Raw genomic sequence first — 19254 nt, 5'->3', positions numbered from 1 at the left:
CCCGACAAGACAATAATCGCACCTCCTTCTCTCACTCCATCACTACCATTATTACTGACCTCCCCAGGGAACGAACAGGGCGGAGGGAGGGAGGGAGGGATGAGGAAGGAAGGAAGGATGTACGCAGGGTGAGGAATGAGAGGGGGACATGGAGTTGACAAAATGAACCTAAGATAATGAAAACGCAAAAAGGGACCATGTTGAATACAAACGGGCCTAGAAAAGGGACACCGGCAGGCTAAAAGTGAAAAGAGGGTGAGAGCAGGGAATTTGAGGTATGTTGATGGAGGGATGAGGTCCGAGAGTGAAAAGAGAACAGGAGAGATATATTTGACATCTGTGTGAGGTATTAGAGAGAAAAGCTAAAGCGTAACAGGAAAGGAGCAAGAGGGAAAAAAAAAAAGGGCCTAAGAAAGAACGAGCAATATAGATCATGGCGAGGAAAGAAAGGAGGACACAAGTGAAGGAGTGCAAAGACACAGAGGGCCGAGCGGAGAGGGGGGGGGACAATAACAGAGAGAATTAGTGGAGAGATGAAGGATTCGCACTATCTTCTTCTAATAAAGGAGAGAATGAGAGACAGGGAGCGGGGGAGGGAGATAGAGGGGGAGGGAGTGGTGAGGGTTAGACTGAGGTGAAAGAGGGAGAGAGACAGAATTATATAGAAACACACACACACACATAAATACAGAGCACGGCTGTTGCGCTGTGCAGGTCAGCGCTCAGAAATATTATTAAATTGACAGGAGTACAATAGTTGATTGGCAAGCTGACTCCTGCACAGCCATTCAGTGGAGAGGAGTGAATCACACACACACACACACACACACACACACACACACACACACACACACACACACACAACAATGCATGCACATCTGCATTTTCACAGAACAATCAACACAGCACAGGGACATACACGCACACTCTCTCTCTTTTGTCTGTTTTGTGCATGCATGTGTGTGTTTGTCTGCATGAGACTGTCACTGCTGGCTCTCTGCTTTGAATCCAGATTACAATTACAGTAATTGGCTCTCAATTCAAGGGATTGCTTTTTGACCCCCTCACCTCTCTCTCTCTCTCTGTCTACCCCTCACCCATCGCTCGCCAATCATTTTACCTCTTTTTCCATCCTCCTCCTCCTCCTCATCAATATTCCCCCGCCTGCTCTGTACCTGTATCGCTACATCCATCTTTCTCTCCGAGTGCAATTCTTGTCCCTCCTTTCCCTCGATCCCGTTCTCTACCTTATCCCCCCCCCCCACTCTGCACACACTCACACACTTTATCCCCAGATACAACTAGTCTACCTTCCTGTTTTCCATCCATCCTACTCCTTGACTGTTATACTTCTTTCCCCCATCACACCGCAATTGTTGCCACTTCTCCTCCCTCATCTCGCTCTTTCTTCTTTTCTCTCGGATAGTTATGTTTGCAGAGAAATCTATTGTATACTTTATTCATGCCGTATTTATTATGGAGGGATAATGTTCAGCTATACAGTCTGGGGGATATATTGTGCATCGGGGGAAAAGAAGGTGAAAGAGCAATAGATAAAAAGACGGCGGTAAGAAAACGGGGTGATGGAGGTGGTGGTGATGGTGTGTTAGGGAGGTGGTGGTGAAGCGAGCGAGGGGGAGGAGGGGGGTTAGGAAATTGGTCTGGCTAGCGGAACAGCTTTTCACCTCTCTCTCTCCCTCTCTTTTTCTCTCTCACCCTCTGTTTCTCTCTCCCTCTCTCTATTCTGCTTTGTATTCTGCAGAGATGACAGGGGGAAAGCTTTATTGCTCCGAGTTTGTATCGATCGGGGCCCCTCTATGGGGGGAGGCTGGGGGACGCGCTGAGCAGGCCCTTTCTCAACGACCGCGGCTCCAACAATCTCCACCCCCCCCACACTCCTACGCTCCCCCCGAGCTGCCCAAGCCTCCCCTCTTTTCCTCCCCTCCCGCCTCCTCCTCCTCCTCCTTCCTAACCCTTCTCTCGCTGGCTGGCTCGCTCTGAAATTCAAATTCAAGGCTCTTATTCTCAAAGGTTATAGGAGAGGAAGAGCACCAGAAAGCAGGAGAGAGAGACGGAGAGATTGAATGAAAAAGAGATGGAGGCGCCCGGCCTTCTTCCCCTGACTGAGGCCCTGAATGGAGCCGCGATCTGATAAGAAGAACCCACAAACACAAACAAAGGAAGAAAGAAAAAAGATAAAGGAAAAAGAAAATAAAATTACATCAGCCACCTCCTTTACGTCCTCATAGCTTTTACCCTCTCACTAACTCCCCCCCACTCATTTTCTTCCAAGGTGTGAATGATTTTGTTGACAGTTGGAGAATGAGTCGGGTCCGAGCGTGTATAAAACTCTCCGCTACTGTCTTCGTTAGAGGGACTAGGAGAGCCGGTATCCACGGGAGGCAGAAAGAGCCCCCGAGGATCACATGCTCTATTTATCTATTTCAATGACTGCAAAATACCGAATAAATATAAAAATCCCCTCTCACTCTCACATTGTTGCAAAACCGAGGGCTCAACAAAGCAGAGTCAAGAATCAAAATAACAAATCACGGTGCTTCAGGTTTCCTTTTTCGCCTCTTCTGTTTGACAAGCATTAAATAAAAAGCCACAGCCAACTGACCAAACACTTGACTCATACATGGAAGTGTCCTTGCGTACACACAGACACACAGACAGACAGAAACAGACAGACAGCCTATTTATCCGTTAATGGCATGCACAGCACTGCAGCGAGGCTCGGAGAAGAACAGATTGTCCATCAGGGGGTTACAGGGTTCAAGTCCATGACCAGAGGGCTAGAGGAAGGTTAGGGGGTTGTAGGTTCAACTCCCAAGGGGAGAGGAAGATCCCTGCTGTCCGACCCCCCCCCCCCCCCCCCCGACCCCCGCACCTCCTCCAGGACAATGCAGCCCGACTGCTTCACCTCCCTCCTTTTCTGCTCTCCATCACGCTGCTGGCTCTTTTAAGCCCTGCTTAGTCTGATCACACACGTGTAAACCTGAGCCTAGCCTCCAGACTCTCTCCCTCTGTCTCAGATGTGCACATGCACGCGCATATGGAGGTCTGCTCACAAACAAACACACACTGATGCACAAACATATTCATAAAAATCAAACGCACGTTCACAATTCAAACGCAGACGTACAGACGCGCTCTTGCTCTCTTCTGTTTTCCCATATAAGCAAATCTCTTTTCTCTCCGTTTCCAACTCTACTTACTCCCCTGCAAACAGTAAGTAGAGTTGGAAGCGCAGTGGCGCAGCTATCAGTAGCAGCAGATGTGAGTGGATATGAGGTATCCGTGTAAACATTGGATACATATACTCTTCATATGTAGTCATCGATATTGCTTGTGTGGTTTATGTACAGCACCAGATTGAGTTGAGCGATACGATACACAGCAGACACTTTTGCTACTCGTCTGATGCAGAATGCCTCCACACACATATGTATGTGCGCAATCATACACGCACCTGCACACACACACACACGTGTGCACACAGCACAATAACCTGCAGGTCTGTAGCCTGTCTTGCTGGCTGCATGCATTATTAAACATGCAGGAATTCATATGTAGAAATAAGAATGCTGCACTGCGTCCAACTGTGGACTTTTGCTTGTTCGCTCTTCTTTTTCTCCCAACCCTTTATCTTATAACACTTATTGTAAACTAATGTTATTGTCCGTGCTGGGAGAGGGATCATTCTTCGGTTGCTCCTACTGAGATTTTGAGCCTACCTGAGGTAGTTTTTTGGAACACCATTGGACAAAAATAGAATCATCTTTGAGTATATTATAATTCAAATGGAATGAGAGAAAGCTGGACTCCTGTCCAATGACAGGAGAATATTGGCTACTCTACAAATGTAAATGCCGATGGACGTCCCTTCAGGTGGCCAAAAACCAAACGCTTTTACAACTGCAAAGTATGCCAAAAATGATTTTCAAACTCCCCCAGACTAATTTCCGATCTAAGGGCATAATAATATAAATAGACTTGAATGCTTTATTAAAGGCTGTCATTTTCTTTACAAATCCGTTAAGGAAACGGATCAAATAAAACATGGACGAGAGCTTTCTGCTGGTCAAGGACGTCATCACCAATGACCATATTTTGCAGATGACAGGTCACAGGTCAGGTGGCGAGTGCACAACGTCGCCCTCCTCGACAGTCATGGGGTTCGGAGAAGAAAGTCGCCGTAACTCAGTGAAAACCGCTGGCCAAAAGGCCCACACACAAGGGGCGGAATGGAAACTAAACCACAACCCGAGCGCTGTGTGTGTTTACATCTGTAGGGCGGGCGGGCCGGGCCCTGACTCTCACGGTAATCGATGAACGGGGGAGGAAAGGGAGGCAGGGCGGGGATGTGTGTGGGGGAGGGCGGGTGAGAGAAAATCGGTAAAGAAAGCAGGTTATCTCCCGTGATTAGGGGAAGGGGAATCCCCGTCTGAAGGTGGAGGAGGGCGGGACGGGTGAGGAGGGGTGAGGGAAGACCGAGGTTCATTGATAAAAAGTGAGAGAGAGGGCGGGGGGGGGGGAACTATGTTTGGCATCGAGAGGGAGCAGACAATTATCTGTATTGATTAGAGCGGCCCAGTACTGTGAAGACTGAGAAAACTATGACTGGATCAATAGAGAGAGAGGGAGAGAGAGGGGGAGAGAGGGGGAGTTAGCAGATAGACAGACCAATAGAGAGAAACAAACGACACAGATAAAAGATACATATAATGCCAAACATTAAGAGACAGAAACATAGTTTATGGAGCAAAGCAAAGTCAAAGACCCAAGGTGGCATAATAGGAGGGGAGTCGAGGGGGAGACAAAGAGAGTCAATGAAAGCACGAGGAAAGATGCATTACACTGTTGATGTCATTACTCTTTATCATTGATTTGTCAGCACGACCACAAAGTTCATTCAACAGGCCCACCAGAGTCCTCCCGTCACCACAGCACACGGCTGAGCATAAAGACACGGAGGTGGGGTGAAAAAGGCATTGACTAAATTCAGTTGATGGGCGAATTTACGGCGGACTGCACCATGAATTACACATCACTTGAAATGGCCAAAAAGGTCTGATTAAATTAGGAAAGTGCGGCAATAAAATCACAGTGCAATTGCAATTTTTTTTGCAATGAGGTTCAATTGCATAGGACAATTGTAAGCCAGATGTATGCATATTACTTCATTTAAATAAGTGCTTCATTTAAATAAGTGTTTGGGCAGTTACACATTTTAGTGTTGTCTTTTTTGTGCAGGTTTAACAGCCTCTAAAAAGGCACAATCCTCGTGTGGATTTTGCATGGACCATTGAAACTTGCTCTTATATTTTATATAAATTAATATATGTTCATATATATGTTCTTTTCTTTCTGTGTTGTTGTGTGGCCATGGCCATTTGTTTGTTTCTGAATTTATACCTGCTTTGTGAAACTTGTAAATGAACATCAGGAGGGAGGCGGTGCTCAGGTAAGGGGCCTTGCTGTGGGGCTTCTTTTTGTCGGGAACAAAAACCAAAATGGTGGAACCGGGGTTGGAACAAAAGGTTCATGGAGGGAAAACAGGAGAATGGCAACCTGTGCTGAGTAAAAGCGTCCTGCTGACACACGCACACACACACAAACACACGTTAATCCCTAAACAGAACCCACTGACTGTGGGGGGTAGAACCCACTCACTACACTTCCGGTTGCAACTTACATTTGGTGAAATCCTTGGTTACCGAGGCAGCACGCACGCACACACACCCACACACACACACACACACACACACACACACACACACACACACATCCAGAGGACTGCATCTGTCATTACTTAACTTAATGAACGTTACGAGGTAAGATAATTCAGCTTCATACACTTGTCATATGTTATGACACTGAAAGGGAATGTATTCTCAGAAAAGGTTTATAGAAAAGCAAACAAATGGATGAAAAAACGTCAACCCTGAATGGCGGTGCCGGGCTGGATATTGAGGAAACCTTTCGTAAGGGCAGAAAATGTCAGGTTTGACAAATGACCTTTTAAACATGGAGCAGATGTAGAGAGTCATGTACACGGTGGAAAGAGGGCAGCTCAACTGTCTGTCTTTTAACAAAGATGAGCATCACTGTTAAAATAAAACACAATATTGCAAGTTGAAATTCAAACATGGATTCGTAAATCAAAAGTGAATTTCATCTGAGCTAGAAGAAGGTGGGAAAAATGGCATAGGATGTGTAATAAAGCCACGGAGGAAGGAACCAAAAGTAAGTAAGTAAACAGTGTACCAAACCATTTCAAATGGGGTGAAAGACTAAAAAAAAACTCCCAGAAAGTAAGGAAATAAAAATGGAACAAAGACAGAAAGAAAGGTACCAGAGGACATGAATTACAGGTGTGGAGTTATGCATGCATGACATCACTGGACCCCTCCTCCAGGCCTTGGGAATGGGCACCTTGGAAACGGTCGCTAGGGGAACAGAGTGAGACAGAGAGAAAGAGAGGGAGAGAGAGAGAGATGGAGGGGTGAACAAGATTGGGGAGGGGGGGGACGGTAAAAAAAGGCTGAATTTTACCTCGGTAAGAACAAAGTCATGAATTCAGGACCAAATTCCCCCACAAACCTTCCTAATGTCCCATTCAGCAAATGGGCCACCTCTACTCAAGCAGGGTGAAAAAACAAGCTCCATCACAACTAAAGGCTGTATTGTCCTCCTCCCCCATATACTGTGACCTTTCATCCACTCCAGTCATTTAGAGAGGGGAGATTTAGTGCAGCACCGATGCAGTGTGATGGTCAAACCCAGCAAATGATAGAGAGGCAGAGATGGCCTCTGGTCTCCGGTTTAACACGTGGAGAACTATTGATGGAAAAACATGTTGATGGACAAAGAGAAGCTGGTGCAGTGTGAATTGTGGCCTGTTAATGTATATGGGCGCTTTCGAAGGTCATTCCAACCAAGAATCTAGGAGCTGAGTAAGTGGATCGAGGAATTGTAGTCGGCGCACAACACCCACTTTGGTCTTTTGAGGCGTCGGGAGTAATGAACACGCAAGCCGCAGCCCACAGGAAAGAACCCGCGTGCCATTCTGACCTCAGCGAACTCTCCACATCCCTACAGACACGATGCCGTGTGCACACTCTCGGCTGCTTAACGGATGCACTCTGTCTGCCTCCTGTCTTCTCCTGTGACCAGCAAGCAAGTCAGCTCCCAACATATCTACATACTATCCCCACATCAAATAACCGAAATAACTCCTCTGCATCACCAAAGAGTTGCATAGTTTATGCACAGAGCAAAAACTTTCATCCAGCATTCAGCGGAATCGCAAGGTAGTACCATATACATATCAAAGGCTTGGATTTGGTATGTAATATAGGTTTGATATGCATGCATAATACCAGTGATCAATATCTACTGCTGAATAAAACATGCTGCTGGCTTTTGACAGGCCGATTTGAAATGGAGATGCTATGCTAATGTCAAAGGCTTTGGTGAGATTGGCCCTGAACCCTCCTCATACCAGAAGTTCACATTTAGACGCTCTCACCTGCACTCTCCATAATGCATGAGGTGGCTGAATATATACTCACCCCCCTGCACAGCTTTCTCTCACACCCCAGCGTATTCACGATGACAGGGTCTTATACACTACATAGCTATGCATACCTACAACATACGCACGCACGCACACACCACCCACCGAACACGTGGTCCACAACAGCTGTATAAAAACACAACCTGAAGACTCCATGCTGAGAACCTGATACCATACATGCAGAAAAGAAAGATTTACATGGTGAAATGCTGCCAATTTGGTCTCAGAAAAAAACAAAACTGAGAAAAATGTGTTTGGTACCCTTAAATCGATTCCCCATTTACTGGGAAAGGGGTCTTGCAGACATAAGAACAACATCACTTTTTGAAAAAGCTTTGATTGCTACATATGGTACATTTAGCTGGCGCATCCAGGAATAACAGACAAGTGGTGTGAGGCACACAGGCAGTGCTTAATCAAAACACTGGTAATTCGTCCCAAACGTCTGTGCTTCCAGCAGAAGGAAACAGGGTTACAGAACAACTCAGTGTGAACTGGTCAGGAGTTCATGTGTGTTTTTTTGTTGTGTGCGTGGCTCTGCCGTTTGTTTGCGAGGGACCACGTCAGCATCATTAACACACACGGTTTTTGTAAAGGGAAGCCGAAGGGAGGAAATGGGGATTTGAGAAACGTGAAGAAGGTGGAACAGTTGATACGACAGCAGGGCGTGTAATGTCTTACTTCACTTTACATTCTTGTGGTAGTCAGCAGTAAATATGCATTTATAGGGCAGTATGTCTGTTTTAGAAGACAACCGAGTTTACTTGGTGCTTCCATCTCTCTGTCTCTCTAACCCTGCTGGTCTTTAACCTTGGCCTCTGGTGCTTCTGCCTGACGCAATAAAATCACCCTTTTTCCTCTTCACTCCTCTCTCTCTCTCTCTCTCCCTCCCTCCCCCTCTCTTTCTCTCTGCAGTCCTCCTCCTCCCTGTCTCTCTCGCTCTGTCCCCCCGGCACCACCGTTGTCCACTGTTCCACTCATTCATAGTAAACACTATTGATTTTCAGCAGAGAAAATAAAAAAAGGCCATGAATTTTAATGCCCCTATCTGTCCCCTTCTCCATCTCTTCCTCACCCCACCGCCTCTCCCTTTTCTTCACCCCCTCCTCCACCCCAGCCCCTTCTTTCCTGAGGGGAGGATAAAGAGATGGGGATCATATATGTGTGTGCGCGCCGTATGTGTGAGTGTAAGGTGGTGGTACATGGAGAGGGGGGTTGCATTTCTCATTTCCCAGCTGTGCCTCTCTCACACAACTGACCCCCCCCCACCTCCACCTCCACCACATCCTCCTCCTCGGCCCATACACCTCCACTTCTTCCCATCCCGTCCTTCTCCAGCCTCTTCTCCTCGTCCGCCTGTCGCTCCCCTCTGCTCTTCACGCCGACTTAGACTCTGGGAGGGGGGGAAGCAAACGGAGCTCTCGCACGGATAGGGGCCGTCCCGTCCTGCAGGCGGACGAGCACTTAAACAATCACATGCTCAGGCGCCTCAAGACATACAACTGCGTCCTCGGTTAAAAAAACTACCATCATGCAGGACAAACGAAATACGAATCAGGAAACATTTATTGCCAAAATATGTCATACATACATATTTTGGCAATAAATGTTTCCTGATTCCTGATTTAAACACACACAGGCACTATGAGCGGCACAAGCTCTTCAATGCGTCTCCAATTCTGCCCTGTTGGAGTCGAATGTTAAGATATCCATCCATTTACTTTATTCCTTTTTCCAGTGACTTTCTGCTTCACACTCGCCCGTCTGCGTCTTTGCCTTCATATACCGTTGAGCACCACTCGCTCTCTTTTCTTGTCTCTACCTCCCTTGCCAGGCCTCTCTCTCTCTCTCTCTCTCTCTCTCTCTCTCTCTCTCTCTCTCTCTCTCCTTCTTCTACTCTGTGTATTGATTTTGCTATAAGCGGTGTCCCGGTTGCGACAGGTTAGCGCACACAGACAAAGGCAGACTTCATCAACCGGCGTTAAACACAGGAGCCACGTCCTCAATAATCACTCCATCACACAAAAGACGACGAGAGAGGGGGAGAGGAGTGAGTGGAAGGGAGCATGTAGGGAGTATTGACGACCAGCGGGGAGAAGAACAGAAGGGGGGAAATGGGCTGCGTTTTCAAGGTTGTCTTTTTTGTTTCCTTTAAATTGTAGGAAACGTTGAAATATGGAAGGTTCATGCAAACACACGTGACCAGAACTGTTCTGTTCCTCTGCCTGTTGCATTTCTTCTTTTCTCCGATGAGCAACGCTTCCTTCATAAATAATTGGCACATGCATAAGTTAGAGGTATGCGTCAGTGCAAAACCACCGCCAATTAGTACCTTATTGAATTTTTCCTTCTACGGGAGGATGTTTTTTTTTCTCCATCAACCTCATTATAACAGTGTGTGTATGTGAACCTTGCTGGTGTTTTTCAAATAGTCTGAATATCTGCGTGTGCGTGCATGCACACTTATCTGTGTGTGTACGCAGACGGTTTTCATTTCCACTTAATCTCCAGCTCCTAATTCAGAGTGTACATTGAGCCGCCTAATAGGATGTGACCGGAGCGCCTGCTGCAGCGCTAGCTAGCTAGCCGCTAATGAGAGAGCCGCCGCAGCCGGAGAATCAAAGCGCTTCATCAGCACTCCTAATTACTGTAAACCTCATTAGCTCGCCGGAGAGCAACATCTGCTCTCGCTGGCAGAGCACGTCCAAGTATATAACGCGGGCCCGGCCTGTTGAGTCCGGGTGAGAATCGAAGAGCGCCCCGTGATTTTCATTGTTCTAGTCTGCGTTGCAATTGGAATGGCCGCAGAGGAGGTCCGCTGCGGTTCGGGCTGAGATTAAAAGCAGGGAAGGAGGTACAAGGCCGAGCTGGAAAACCGCACTTTACACTGTATCGCCAATCAATACACAATTTTCCAATTAACTGTGGTTACAGAGGGCTTCTGCGAAGCTGTTCTGTGATGTTCTACAATACACTGACGTCCGGGGGTGTTAATGTTGCCCATCCATGAAGCAGCAGGTGTGTGGACAGCAGGTTTCCATGTAGCTCTGTCTGTTTGCCCCCTCACCCCCTCTCTACCTCTGATCAAAGAACTTCCTTTCAACCAACCCCCCCCTCGTCTCCCCACCCTCCACACACACACACACACACACACACACACACACACACACACACACACACACACATACAACCGCAACCTTCAGCTGCTTCTCTCCTCCACCTCCCCTGGCCTCCACCCGCACTCCCCCATCATAATTTGACTGATGATTACACTTGTCACTCAAGGCAGCATGTGGCCAATTAGGAAGAGGGGTGACCGGTGGGGGTTGTGTTGTTGGGGGGCGACAGGAAATTTGGGTTTCAACTTTTCATTCCCACTTAGCTTAACAAATATTTGTTCAATTTTCCTAAAGAGTAAAGAAACGCCCGCGAGCAGCTCTTTCTTCTCCACCTCCCCGACGCCGCGGCCTTGTCTTGCACTCTCTTGGCCACTTCGGTATCTGTCCATGTTCCAGGGTAATCACGGACTCATTTAAAGTCACTTTTGTACACTACCTCTGACTGGTGGTTAAGAGTGCGACCGCAGACTAGGCTTTTATGGCCCTTAATGTGTCCTACAGACACTTTGGCAACCAGGCAGCTGCTGGCGAAGATGCGGGTCGAGGGAGAGGGGAGGGGGGGAGGGAGGGAGGAGAGGACGCATGAGGCCAACAGCCATGGCGACTTAACCAGGCTGAAAAAAGGGGGAACGAAAGAAGATGAAAGAGGAGGGAGGGACAAAGATGCACACGACAAAATGGACAGAACATGGGAGCGTCGAAAGAAACGGGAGAGAGAGGTCACTTAGTCACTCCTCCGGCGCCCCCCCCCCCCCTCCCACCCCCCCCCGCCCTGCGCCTCCTCTCTCGTCCCCTTGACAAGCAGACAAAGGGACAGAGGGGTGCAGCCCCTGTACAAGAGAAGGAGGGGTTTACGCAGCCCTCTGCCCCCCCCCCCACAACCTTTCTTTCTGCCCCCTAATATTTATAGACGACCAGGGAATATTGTGGTTAATGGCATGGAGACCCAGGGAGAAAGGGAGTAGATAAAAACATGCTGGAGGTGTATCAAAACCCAAATGTTCATTACTGATGAAAGAACCATCTATTGAGATGGGTCTTTTGAAAGTAGAATTTTTCTCAGAAGTCTGGAGAATTTTCTAAATGCGCGGGCACGGGTTTCCGCGTGCAATGAGAAACGGAGCAGGGGCCACGGCACTTTTAAAAGCCCGAGAAGGTGAGAGAGATTGCACGGGGGAATGAGGGGGAGAAGAGGTGGTGGAGTGCAACAGATTCATTTCAGAACGGAGCGCTAATGGCGAGAGAAGGACACGGCAGGGAGAAAAATGCACACAACAGAAGCGAGGAGGGGGATTAAAACATGCATTCAACGCTCTCGAAGAGCTCCTTTTGGAGAGCCTTCGTTGTGAATGTGCTTGTGAGCGCGTGTGCACTCCGAAGGGAGCGTTTGCCGGGATGTGACCTTGCTTATAGCAGCCAATGTTCGGGGGCCTGCGCCTCAAAACCCGATGGGTAAAGCTCTCTTGTCCACCCTCACTCTGAAGGACAGCAGTAGCACCCCAGAGGTTAATAGGACCCCGTCATTACCATAAATCTTATCAGCTAAATGAAATGGAGAGAAGGCGCTCTGATTTAGTCGTTCGCTCGGCCGGGCTGAGTGGGGGGGGGGGGGGACACCCAATCAAACCCCTGGGTTTTATTGGTCTTTTTTATTATCTAAATGTACCGACACATGAGCGGGGTGGCAAAGGTTACAGCCTGTGGCAATCAACAACAAAAAAAGACAGCGCCCGGGACGAAAACACATCGTTGGTGTATTTATGAGAACACGGCCGTCTCGGCCAACAGTCTGTCCAAGCTGCGCACGTTTCCCTACAAAGAAACACGTAAAGCTTTGCTCTCTGTGAACCAGAGAAATGTCGGCAGTGTGCCGCTGAGCCTCTGCACTGATGTTTGAATAAATCAGACAATCTTGTCCGTGAAAGCAAGAGTTCAATATGGTCAGCGGGGGGGTGGGCTCGCCGGCTTGTTTTGACTGCCTAGTCAGACGCGGGTGATTGGCGGCATGCGGCGATGCCCACTCCAACCCTGATCACAGCCAGGCCTCCACTGACCAATCGTCCACACACACACACACACACACCCAACGTACAGCAGGGCGTCTCCCGCGTGGAGGTCAAGTGCGCTTGAATTCACCGCATATACGTCACCTATATGCTATTGAAAAAGAGAGAGGCAACTAGAAACACAGAAAGAGGCATAAATCAATACCCATGATGGAGTCGGGTGGTCTGTATGTGTTTACTCCCGCTGATGTGTTGATTAATTGTACACACGCAGGCCCCCCACGCGCACACACACTCCAGCTATCCGTCCGTGTGTGCGTTCTGCAGGTTATAGGTCTGATTAAGTGGTCCGCTCGCCCTGCCTCTGATTAGGACTAATGCCGGGCTGTATTTCACTGGACACAGCAGCCAAGTGCACAAAATGATTCCTGTGTGTGTGTGTGTGTGTGTGTGTGTGTGTGTGTGTGTTTGAATGACATGATACAGTGTGTGGCCTGCCGTGAATGTTCCAAGCGTCTTTGTAGGAGAATGCATATTTTAAAGGATATGGCTAAAGGTCACAGATTGGTAAGTGTGGTTGCGTTAGAGGGTTTATATGTGTGTGTGTGTGTGTGTGTGTGTGTGTGTGTGTGTGTGTGTGTGTGTGTGTGTGTGTGTGTGTGTGTGTGTGTGTGTGTGTGTGTGTGTGTGTGTCCGCGTTCCCCAGGAGAAACTCAATACCACTCACTGCTGCTAATGAGCTTTGGGACCTCATCAGCATTAATACTACATTAGTCTCAACCAACCCTCCCATACACACTGTAAATAAATACAACCTACTGGTGCATATGAAAACCTGTGTGCAGCCATAGCAAAGGTATAGCTAATTGGATTGAAAGGAATTCATAGGCAGTGTTATTGCCAGTCACTTTGTGTGGATTAATCCAAAACCGTGTAACGGGTTTAATTCCCAAATGTATCAATTTAAACATTGTCACTTTAACTAGATGCTCAGAAATAAAAAGGTTTGCCATACTGTCAATAAACAAGCTTTATTCCCTTGGCAGTTGATTTCTTTTAGTAATATCTTATGATTACTTTGAATAATTTTCTTGAAGCAGGATTTCTAATACGGTAAGTCTCATTGCATTAATGCATCCGTTAAACATGATTTCATTGCTGCAGCTGCTTTCGGCCCTGTCAAACTGCGTCAGGGACGTCTACGTGGGCCTCAAATAGGTAAATAGGCGAACAGATAGCCCATTAGCTCCTTAAGCATTTTGCCATCGGCCTGCTGCATTTAGCAACCCGCGGCTGGCTGATACACTGCAATCTAATTCTACTACCACAGGGAGACGAGAGGAGGCAGAGAGAATCCTGTTGTGACGGAGAGCAGGAGGAAGTGGGAGGAGAAGAGGAGAGAGAGGGCTACAGAGAAGGAGAGAGGTAACTTAATGCAATAAAGCATGTAGTATTGACATCTTTCTTGTGTCTATTGATTCCCCATTATGTTGCTAACAAACCCAGGTTGACATTTTGTCATTTGCAATCATGTTAACACTGCGACTTGCACGCTCCCCTCCACAAACCGATCCATACCTACACACACTAGTTTGCACGCATGCTTATGTTTGTGCACACACACACACACACACACACACACAAACACATACGCACTCTCTCACTCTCTCTTTCTCAGACGGACACAGAGCGAATGGGTGTGCGCATGCATCGTCCCACGTCAACCATCGACGACCATGTGCAAGACACACAGAAGCATGTGGCAACGTCTCGGGACAGAAGCCAGCGAGCACAGGCACAGAACTGGAGACGCTGGGAATAACGGATCAAGACTTAACTTTTTATTGGAGTGCACTGTGTGAAATGGAAACGTCAGATTTATCAACGGTCAAGAAAGCTGTGATTCTTGATACAATGTTTAATGTCACTCTGCCTGATATTCAGAGACGGAAATGAAGTGAGTCTAGAATCTGAGGGACAGAGAGTCAGGCGGCATGTAGGAGATGGTGGTTAATAGAGTGTGACAGGAGGTGCATATCTGAGATGAACTGAATCTAGGTGTCGGTGTAAGGAAGAAAAAAAAGCAGTCACCTTGATGCCCCATCATATCATATCAAGCCCATGCGCTGTGTGGGAGACCTGCGGTTTCTCCTCGATGTCCCATTAAACTTTCATACACCAGTTAATGCTGATAGCTTCACAAGACACCTTACTACACGTACACACACATAGTTCACTATAGCAGTGGCCCTGACCTGCACCTTCACCGACACAGCGGCATTAAAAATGGAACAAAATGAGTGCAGCTCGCCATTCAGGTGGAAAGCGTTCTAACATCCTGACTTTATGCTGTCTGATGGTTTGTCTGTTTCATGACCATGTGTCAGTTTGTGTGTGAGCCCCCACAGGGGGCTGTGCATGAATGCTTGAGGCCTGTTGCAACATGAAAGAGAATGAAAACACAGAGGGGGGGGGGGGCAGAGCAGGGGCAGGTGGGGCTAAATCAAACCATCCTGCTGTGACCTCTGACCCCGTACAAGGCCTCAACTCAAGAGGGGTCAAGGAGCTGCTATACCATTCAAAGAAACGAGTTAACTAAGGGCTTGAATCAAAAGCCCTAAAACCAGGATAGTAACATCTTCAGTGGAGGTTTGGAAGCACATGTTAGACCTCAAGGGCACCAAACTAGACAACAAGTCACCGAAGACACTTCTGTGGTGTGTCTTCGGTTTTCTGTGAGTGAAAAACCTCCATTGCTGCTCGCCAATGCACAAGAAAAAACAGTTGTTGCTGAACTGACCCTGCATCCTATTTGGCAACAAACCCCCTTCGTTTGAAAGGACAGCCCCCTTGTACTGTGATATCAGAATGGGATAAAATCAGCATAGCATTGTGAATCACTATCATCCCGCCATCTAAGGAATCCAGCAGAACATGTCCCATCGGTTTATTCCCATGCTGGCCCCCGGCCCGGGACACATGCGGCAGCATAAGGCTCATCTCTCAGCTCTCAAGCTCAATCTGGGTTTTGCTCTCTCTACTCGTTTTTCACCCTGTCATCTACTCTCATACTCTCACTCGCTTCTCCCTTTCCACATTTTCTTTTTTTAAATCTCATTCTGACATTCGCCATTTTTCAACGGGCACAGTGCAAAAACTCCTCCTCCCCAGTTCCCCCGCTTCTTCTCCCCAACTCCCCCTCCTCCCCCCCCTGTGTATATCTCTGGAGATATGGAAGGTTACAGGTCCCCCTGCGCTCTTTTCCTCTTCCCCCCTCCATCATCTCCCTGCATTGTCACATGCTGTGCACTGCTGACTGGGGACGGGGAGTAGAGTTGAAGCCCCGGCATCTCTGGAATCATATGGGCTTGAACTGATGGGGTAGTGGGAGAGGGAGGTGGGGATGTGGGGGGGCAGGTGCCCACAAGCAACACTTACGCACCATTACGCGCGGATCTGCAAGTTAGTGTATATGTATAAAATGCCCCCCCTCTCTCCTCCCTCCTACGGGCCTGCTCTGCAGATCGTCGGTGCGCGATGAAACGCCAGCAGAAGAAGAGAGGCAGTAAAAGGGCCGAGCAGCTGCTGCGTGTCTCAACAACAAAAAAACAAAACAAAAAAACAGTCGAAGCTGGTCTGAGTTGAAGCTCCCTCACACAGTCAGCGACACACACACACACACACACACACACACACACACACACACACACACACACACACACACACACACACACACACACACACACACACACAAACACACTGATGCTCCCACCATGCGTCCTTTTATTCCGCTTCAGCGCAGATGAAACGCAGACGTCGCCCCAATAACCCCCCCCCCCCCCCCGCCTCCTCCTCCACCGCCCGGACTCCACGCTCCATCCGCGTTCAACCGCGACAGGACAGAGAGGTGTGGTGCACTAAACGAGCCTATTTCCACCGCGTGTTTACGTGGGTCTCGTCCGCGATCCACCGAGAAACACTTGAGCGCAAACGGAGATGTTCGGCGCGCTGAGAGCGAAGTCGCGGATAAACGTTACGAGTAAAACACGAGGTCACAAACGGTAGTGAAATAAAAAAAGAAAACGGATGAATAGGTGTGTGCTTCGCGTCTCTTTTCTCGCACGTCCGTTCTCCTCCGTGCAGCTCCACTCGCCTTTCTGTCTCCCCCCTCTCCTCGCTTCCACCGGCCCAGGAATCGATCTCCGCAGGATCGATAAGTTGCCATGAATATTCCCTGCCTGCCGAGAGTCTAGTTGGGGAGAGACGGAGGTTTGGGCTCAGGCGCAGGCAGAGGAGGAGAGGCAAAGGATGGGGGGGGACGGAGACACGAGGGAAATATACTACATCGGAGAAAAGGCGCGTACAGTCGGCGTGGAAACGGAGCGACGCTCGTTCCACGGAATGGACTGAAAGGGGGGAAAAAACGGGACATTTTACGCAATTCATTTTGCCGCCCGGACACTCCAGCGCGCTCGGGGACGCTTCCTCGTTTCGTAAAAGGACTCCGTTTAAGCCTCCGAACCGGGAACCGGAGGATTTCGTGCGCCGGTGTAAGTGTGTGTGTGTGTGTGTGTGTGTGTGTGTGTGTGTGTGTGTGTGTGTGTGTGTGTGTGTGTGTGTGTGTGTGCGCGCGCGCCGGCAGGTCTCCCTCCGCTGCCAAGTGCATCGGCACCGAACAAGGCGGGGCAGGTCTGCGTGGCCGCGTCTGACCGACATGGAGGGATGGAGGAGGGCAGGTAGAAGAGTAAAAAAAAAAATGCAAAAAAAGAAAAATGTCTTACCGGAGTTGGAGCGCAGAGCCAGAGGGGACTTGAGACGCCAGGCGCTGAGGTCAGGGGCAGTTCTCTGAAACACGAACGGCACCGGCAAGGGAACAAACATTGTCTTCCTCCGGCTTCAGGTTTTGATGGCAAATATATGTTTTTTTTTTGTACAGAAGTGCTGTAATAAGCTCTGTCTTGTTCTGGCAGCTTCCGCGTCTTCGTCCGTCTCTCTGGCAGACAGCTTCGGGGAAATATTTGGTACGGAGAGCTCGCAGCCGCTGGGTGTGTGCGCGCATGTAAGCCCAGCTGCGCCTTTTTATTTACGTTTGTGGATGTCGACTGGTGGCCGGCATTAGTTTTGGTGTAGATGTGCATAGAACATACATGTGGGAAGGTCCCCTCGAGTGCAGCAGTTGTCCCACAGTCCAGACGAACACACAGACGGACGGAGGGGGAGAAGATCCGAGCTCACTTCGCACCGGCTGCGGGGAAAGTTGTGATACAACGACGGGCCCTATTGTCGTGGGTTTATAATAAAAGGCTGAGTGTCTCCCTGTCGCCCTTTCCGTCGTTTGTTGCACAGCTAAAGCTTTTCTCCTGGAGTAAACACAGAGGCCCGGGGGCTTATTTCATCCTACTCACTCCTCGCCACTAATGTTTCCTGTAGGTGTGAAAGAGGCATGAGAACAGTCGCTGTAGCCTCCTCCTGTAGCATCCCCGACCGGGCTTCTGTAGCTTTGGTATTCGCTTTATAAAAGAGCACGATAAATGATGACAGTGTGTAAAAAAAAAAAAAGAGTTAGAAAGTCTTATTTGGATTTCTGTATTTGGTTTGATCTGTTTGTATTTGGTCTCTAGCTCCTCTCTCCTCCGCGTTGAAGGCTACATTCGTCCGCTCGGGCACGGCAGCGCAGCGCGTTTAAAACGGCCTCATTTAGAGGCTTTCGCCGACAGATAAATAAACACGCGGGGCAAAGGCTGCACGGGCACGAACGCACGCACGCACGCACGAACACACACACGCACGCACGCACGCAGACTCAAACACACAACGCGCGCGCTCGGCTCTGACGCTCCTCCTCCCTCGCTCGCTCGCTGTCACGGGGCAGTAATTAAAACGCAATCAATCGATAGAGAAATAAATAAATAAATAAAAGCAACACAGCGCGTAAATAAATAATTCAAACAGAAGAAAAGCACAAAACAACGGCAATAAGACAGCGTATAGATTCCAGTTACGGTGTCGCGTTTTCTCGGAACACTTGCCTATCTCCGTCCATCCGCCTGTGTGTCTGTTTTGTCTGTCTGTTTGTCCCCCGTTATTATGTATGGGAACCCCAATAGCTCATTCGACCCGGCTCCCTCCAGGATTGTAGCGATCTGCCACTAGGCTGGCCGCAACATAGAGGCGAGAGAGGACCCGCTACTACTCACACATCAGCACCCCACCCCCGCGCCTTCCTCCCTCCTCTCCCCTCCTCCCTCCTCCATCCCACCCACCCACCCACCCACCCCCATCTCCCTCGTTTTCACTACCGCTGCAAAAGGTATCCTGTATTGATTTCTGGATTTTTTTTCTCCCCCCCCTCCTCTTAATAATGCCGGCTGTAATGATGCCAGTGGTGATCAGTGCGTTACTAGCGGGCTGCTTGGGAAGGGATAAGGACCAGATAAGAGAATCCGTGGATACCTATAGGCGCTTAACGCTAATCCCCCTACCAGGATGCCCAGCATGCACACAATTAAGTTATCTCATCACTGCTGCTTTTAATAAGCCCTCC

The 19254-nt window shown here is 48.7% G+C and overlaps 1 protein-coding gene across 5 annotated transcripts in view; it reads right to left on the bottom strand.

Annotated features, from left to right (window-relative positions):
• pou2f2b (POU class 2 homeobox 2b) overlaps positions 1-18983 on the bottom strand; it is a 36886-nt gene extending 17903 nt beyond the window's left edge. For 4 of the 5 annotated variants that reach the window (XM_040165729.2, XM_040165730.2, XM_040165737.2 and 1 more), the window contains exon 1: positions 17492-18983. In XM_040165729.2, the coding sequence (XP_040021663.2) occupies positions 17492-17591 (100 nt within the window). In that variant the 5' untranslated portion in view covers positions 17592-18983. The remainder of the gene's footprint in view (positions 1-17491) is intronic. The other variant, XM_040165736.2, reaches the window with a different exon arrangement.
• Between the last annotated feature and the right edge of the window lie 271 nt (positions 18984-19254).

This window comes from Gasterosteus aculeatus, chromosome 20 (assembly GCF_964276395.1).
Source record: "Gasterosteus aculeatus chromosome 20, fGasAcu3.hap1.1, whole genome shotgun sequence".
Taxonomy (NCBI): domain Eukaryota; kingdom Metazoa; phylum Chordata; class Actinopteri; order Perciformes; family Gasterosteidae; genus Gasterosteus; species Gasterosteus aculeatus.
The sequence above is the reverse complement of the archived record's forward strand: the minus strand, read 5'-3'. Positions and strand labels throughout refer to the sequence as shown.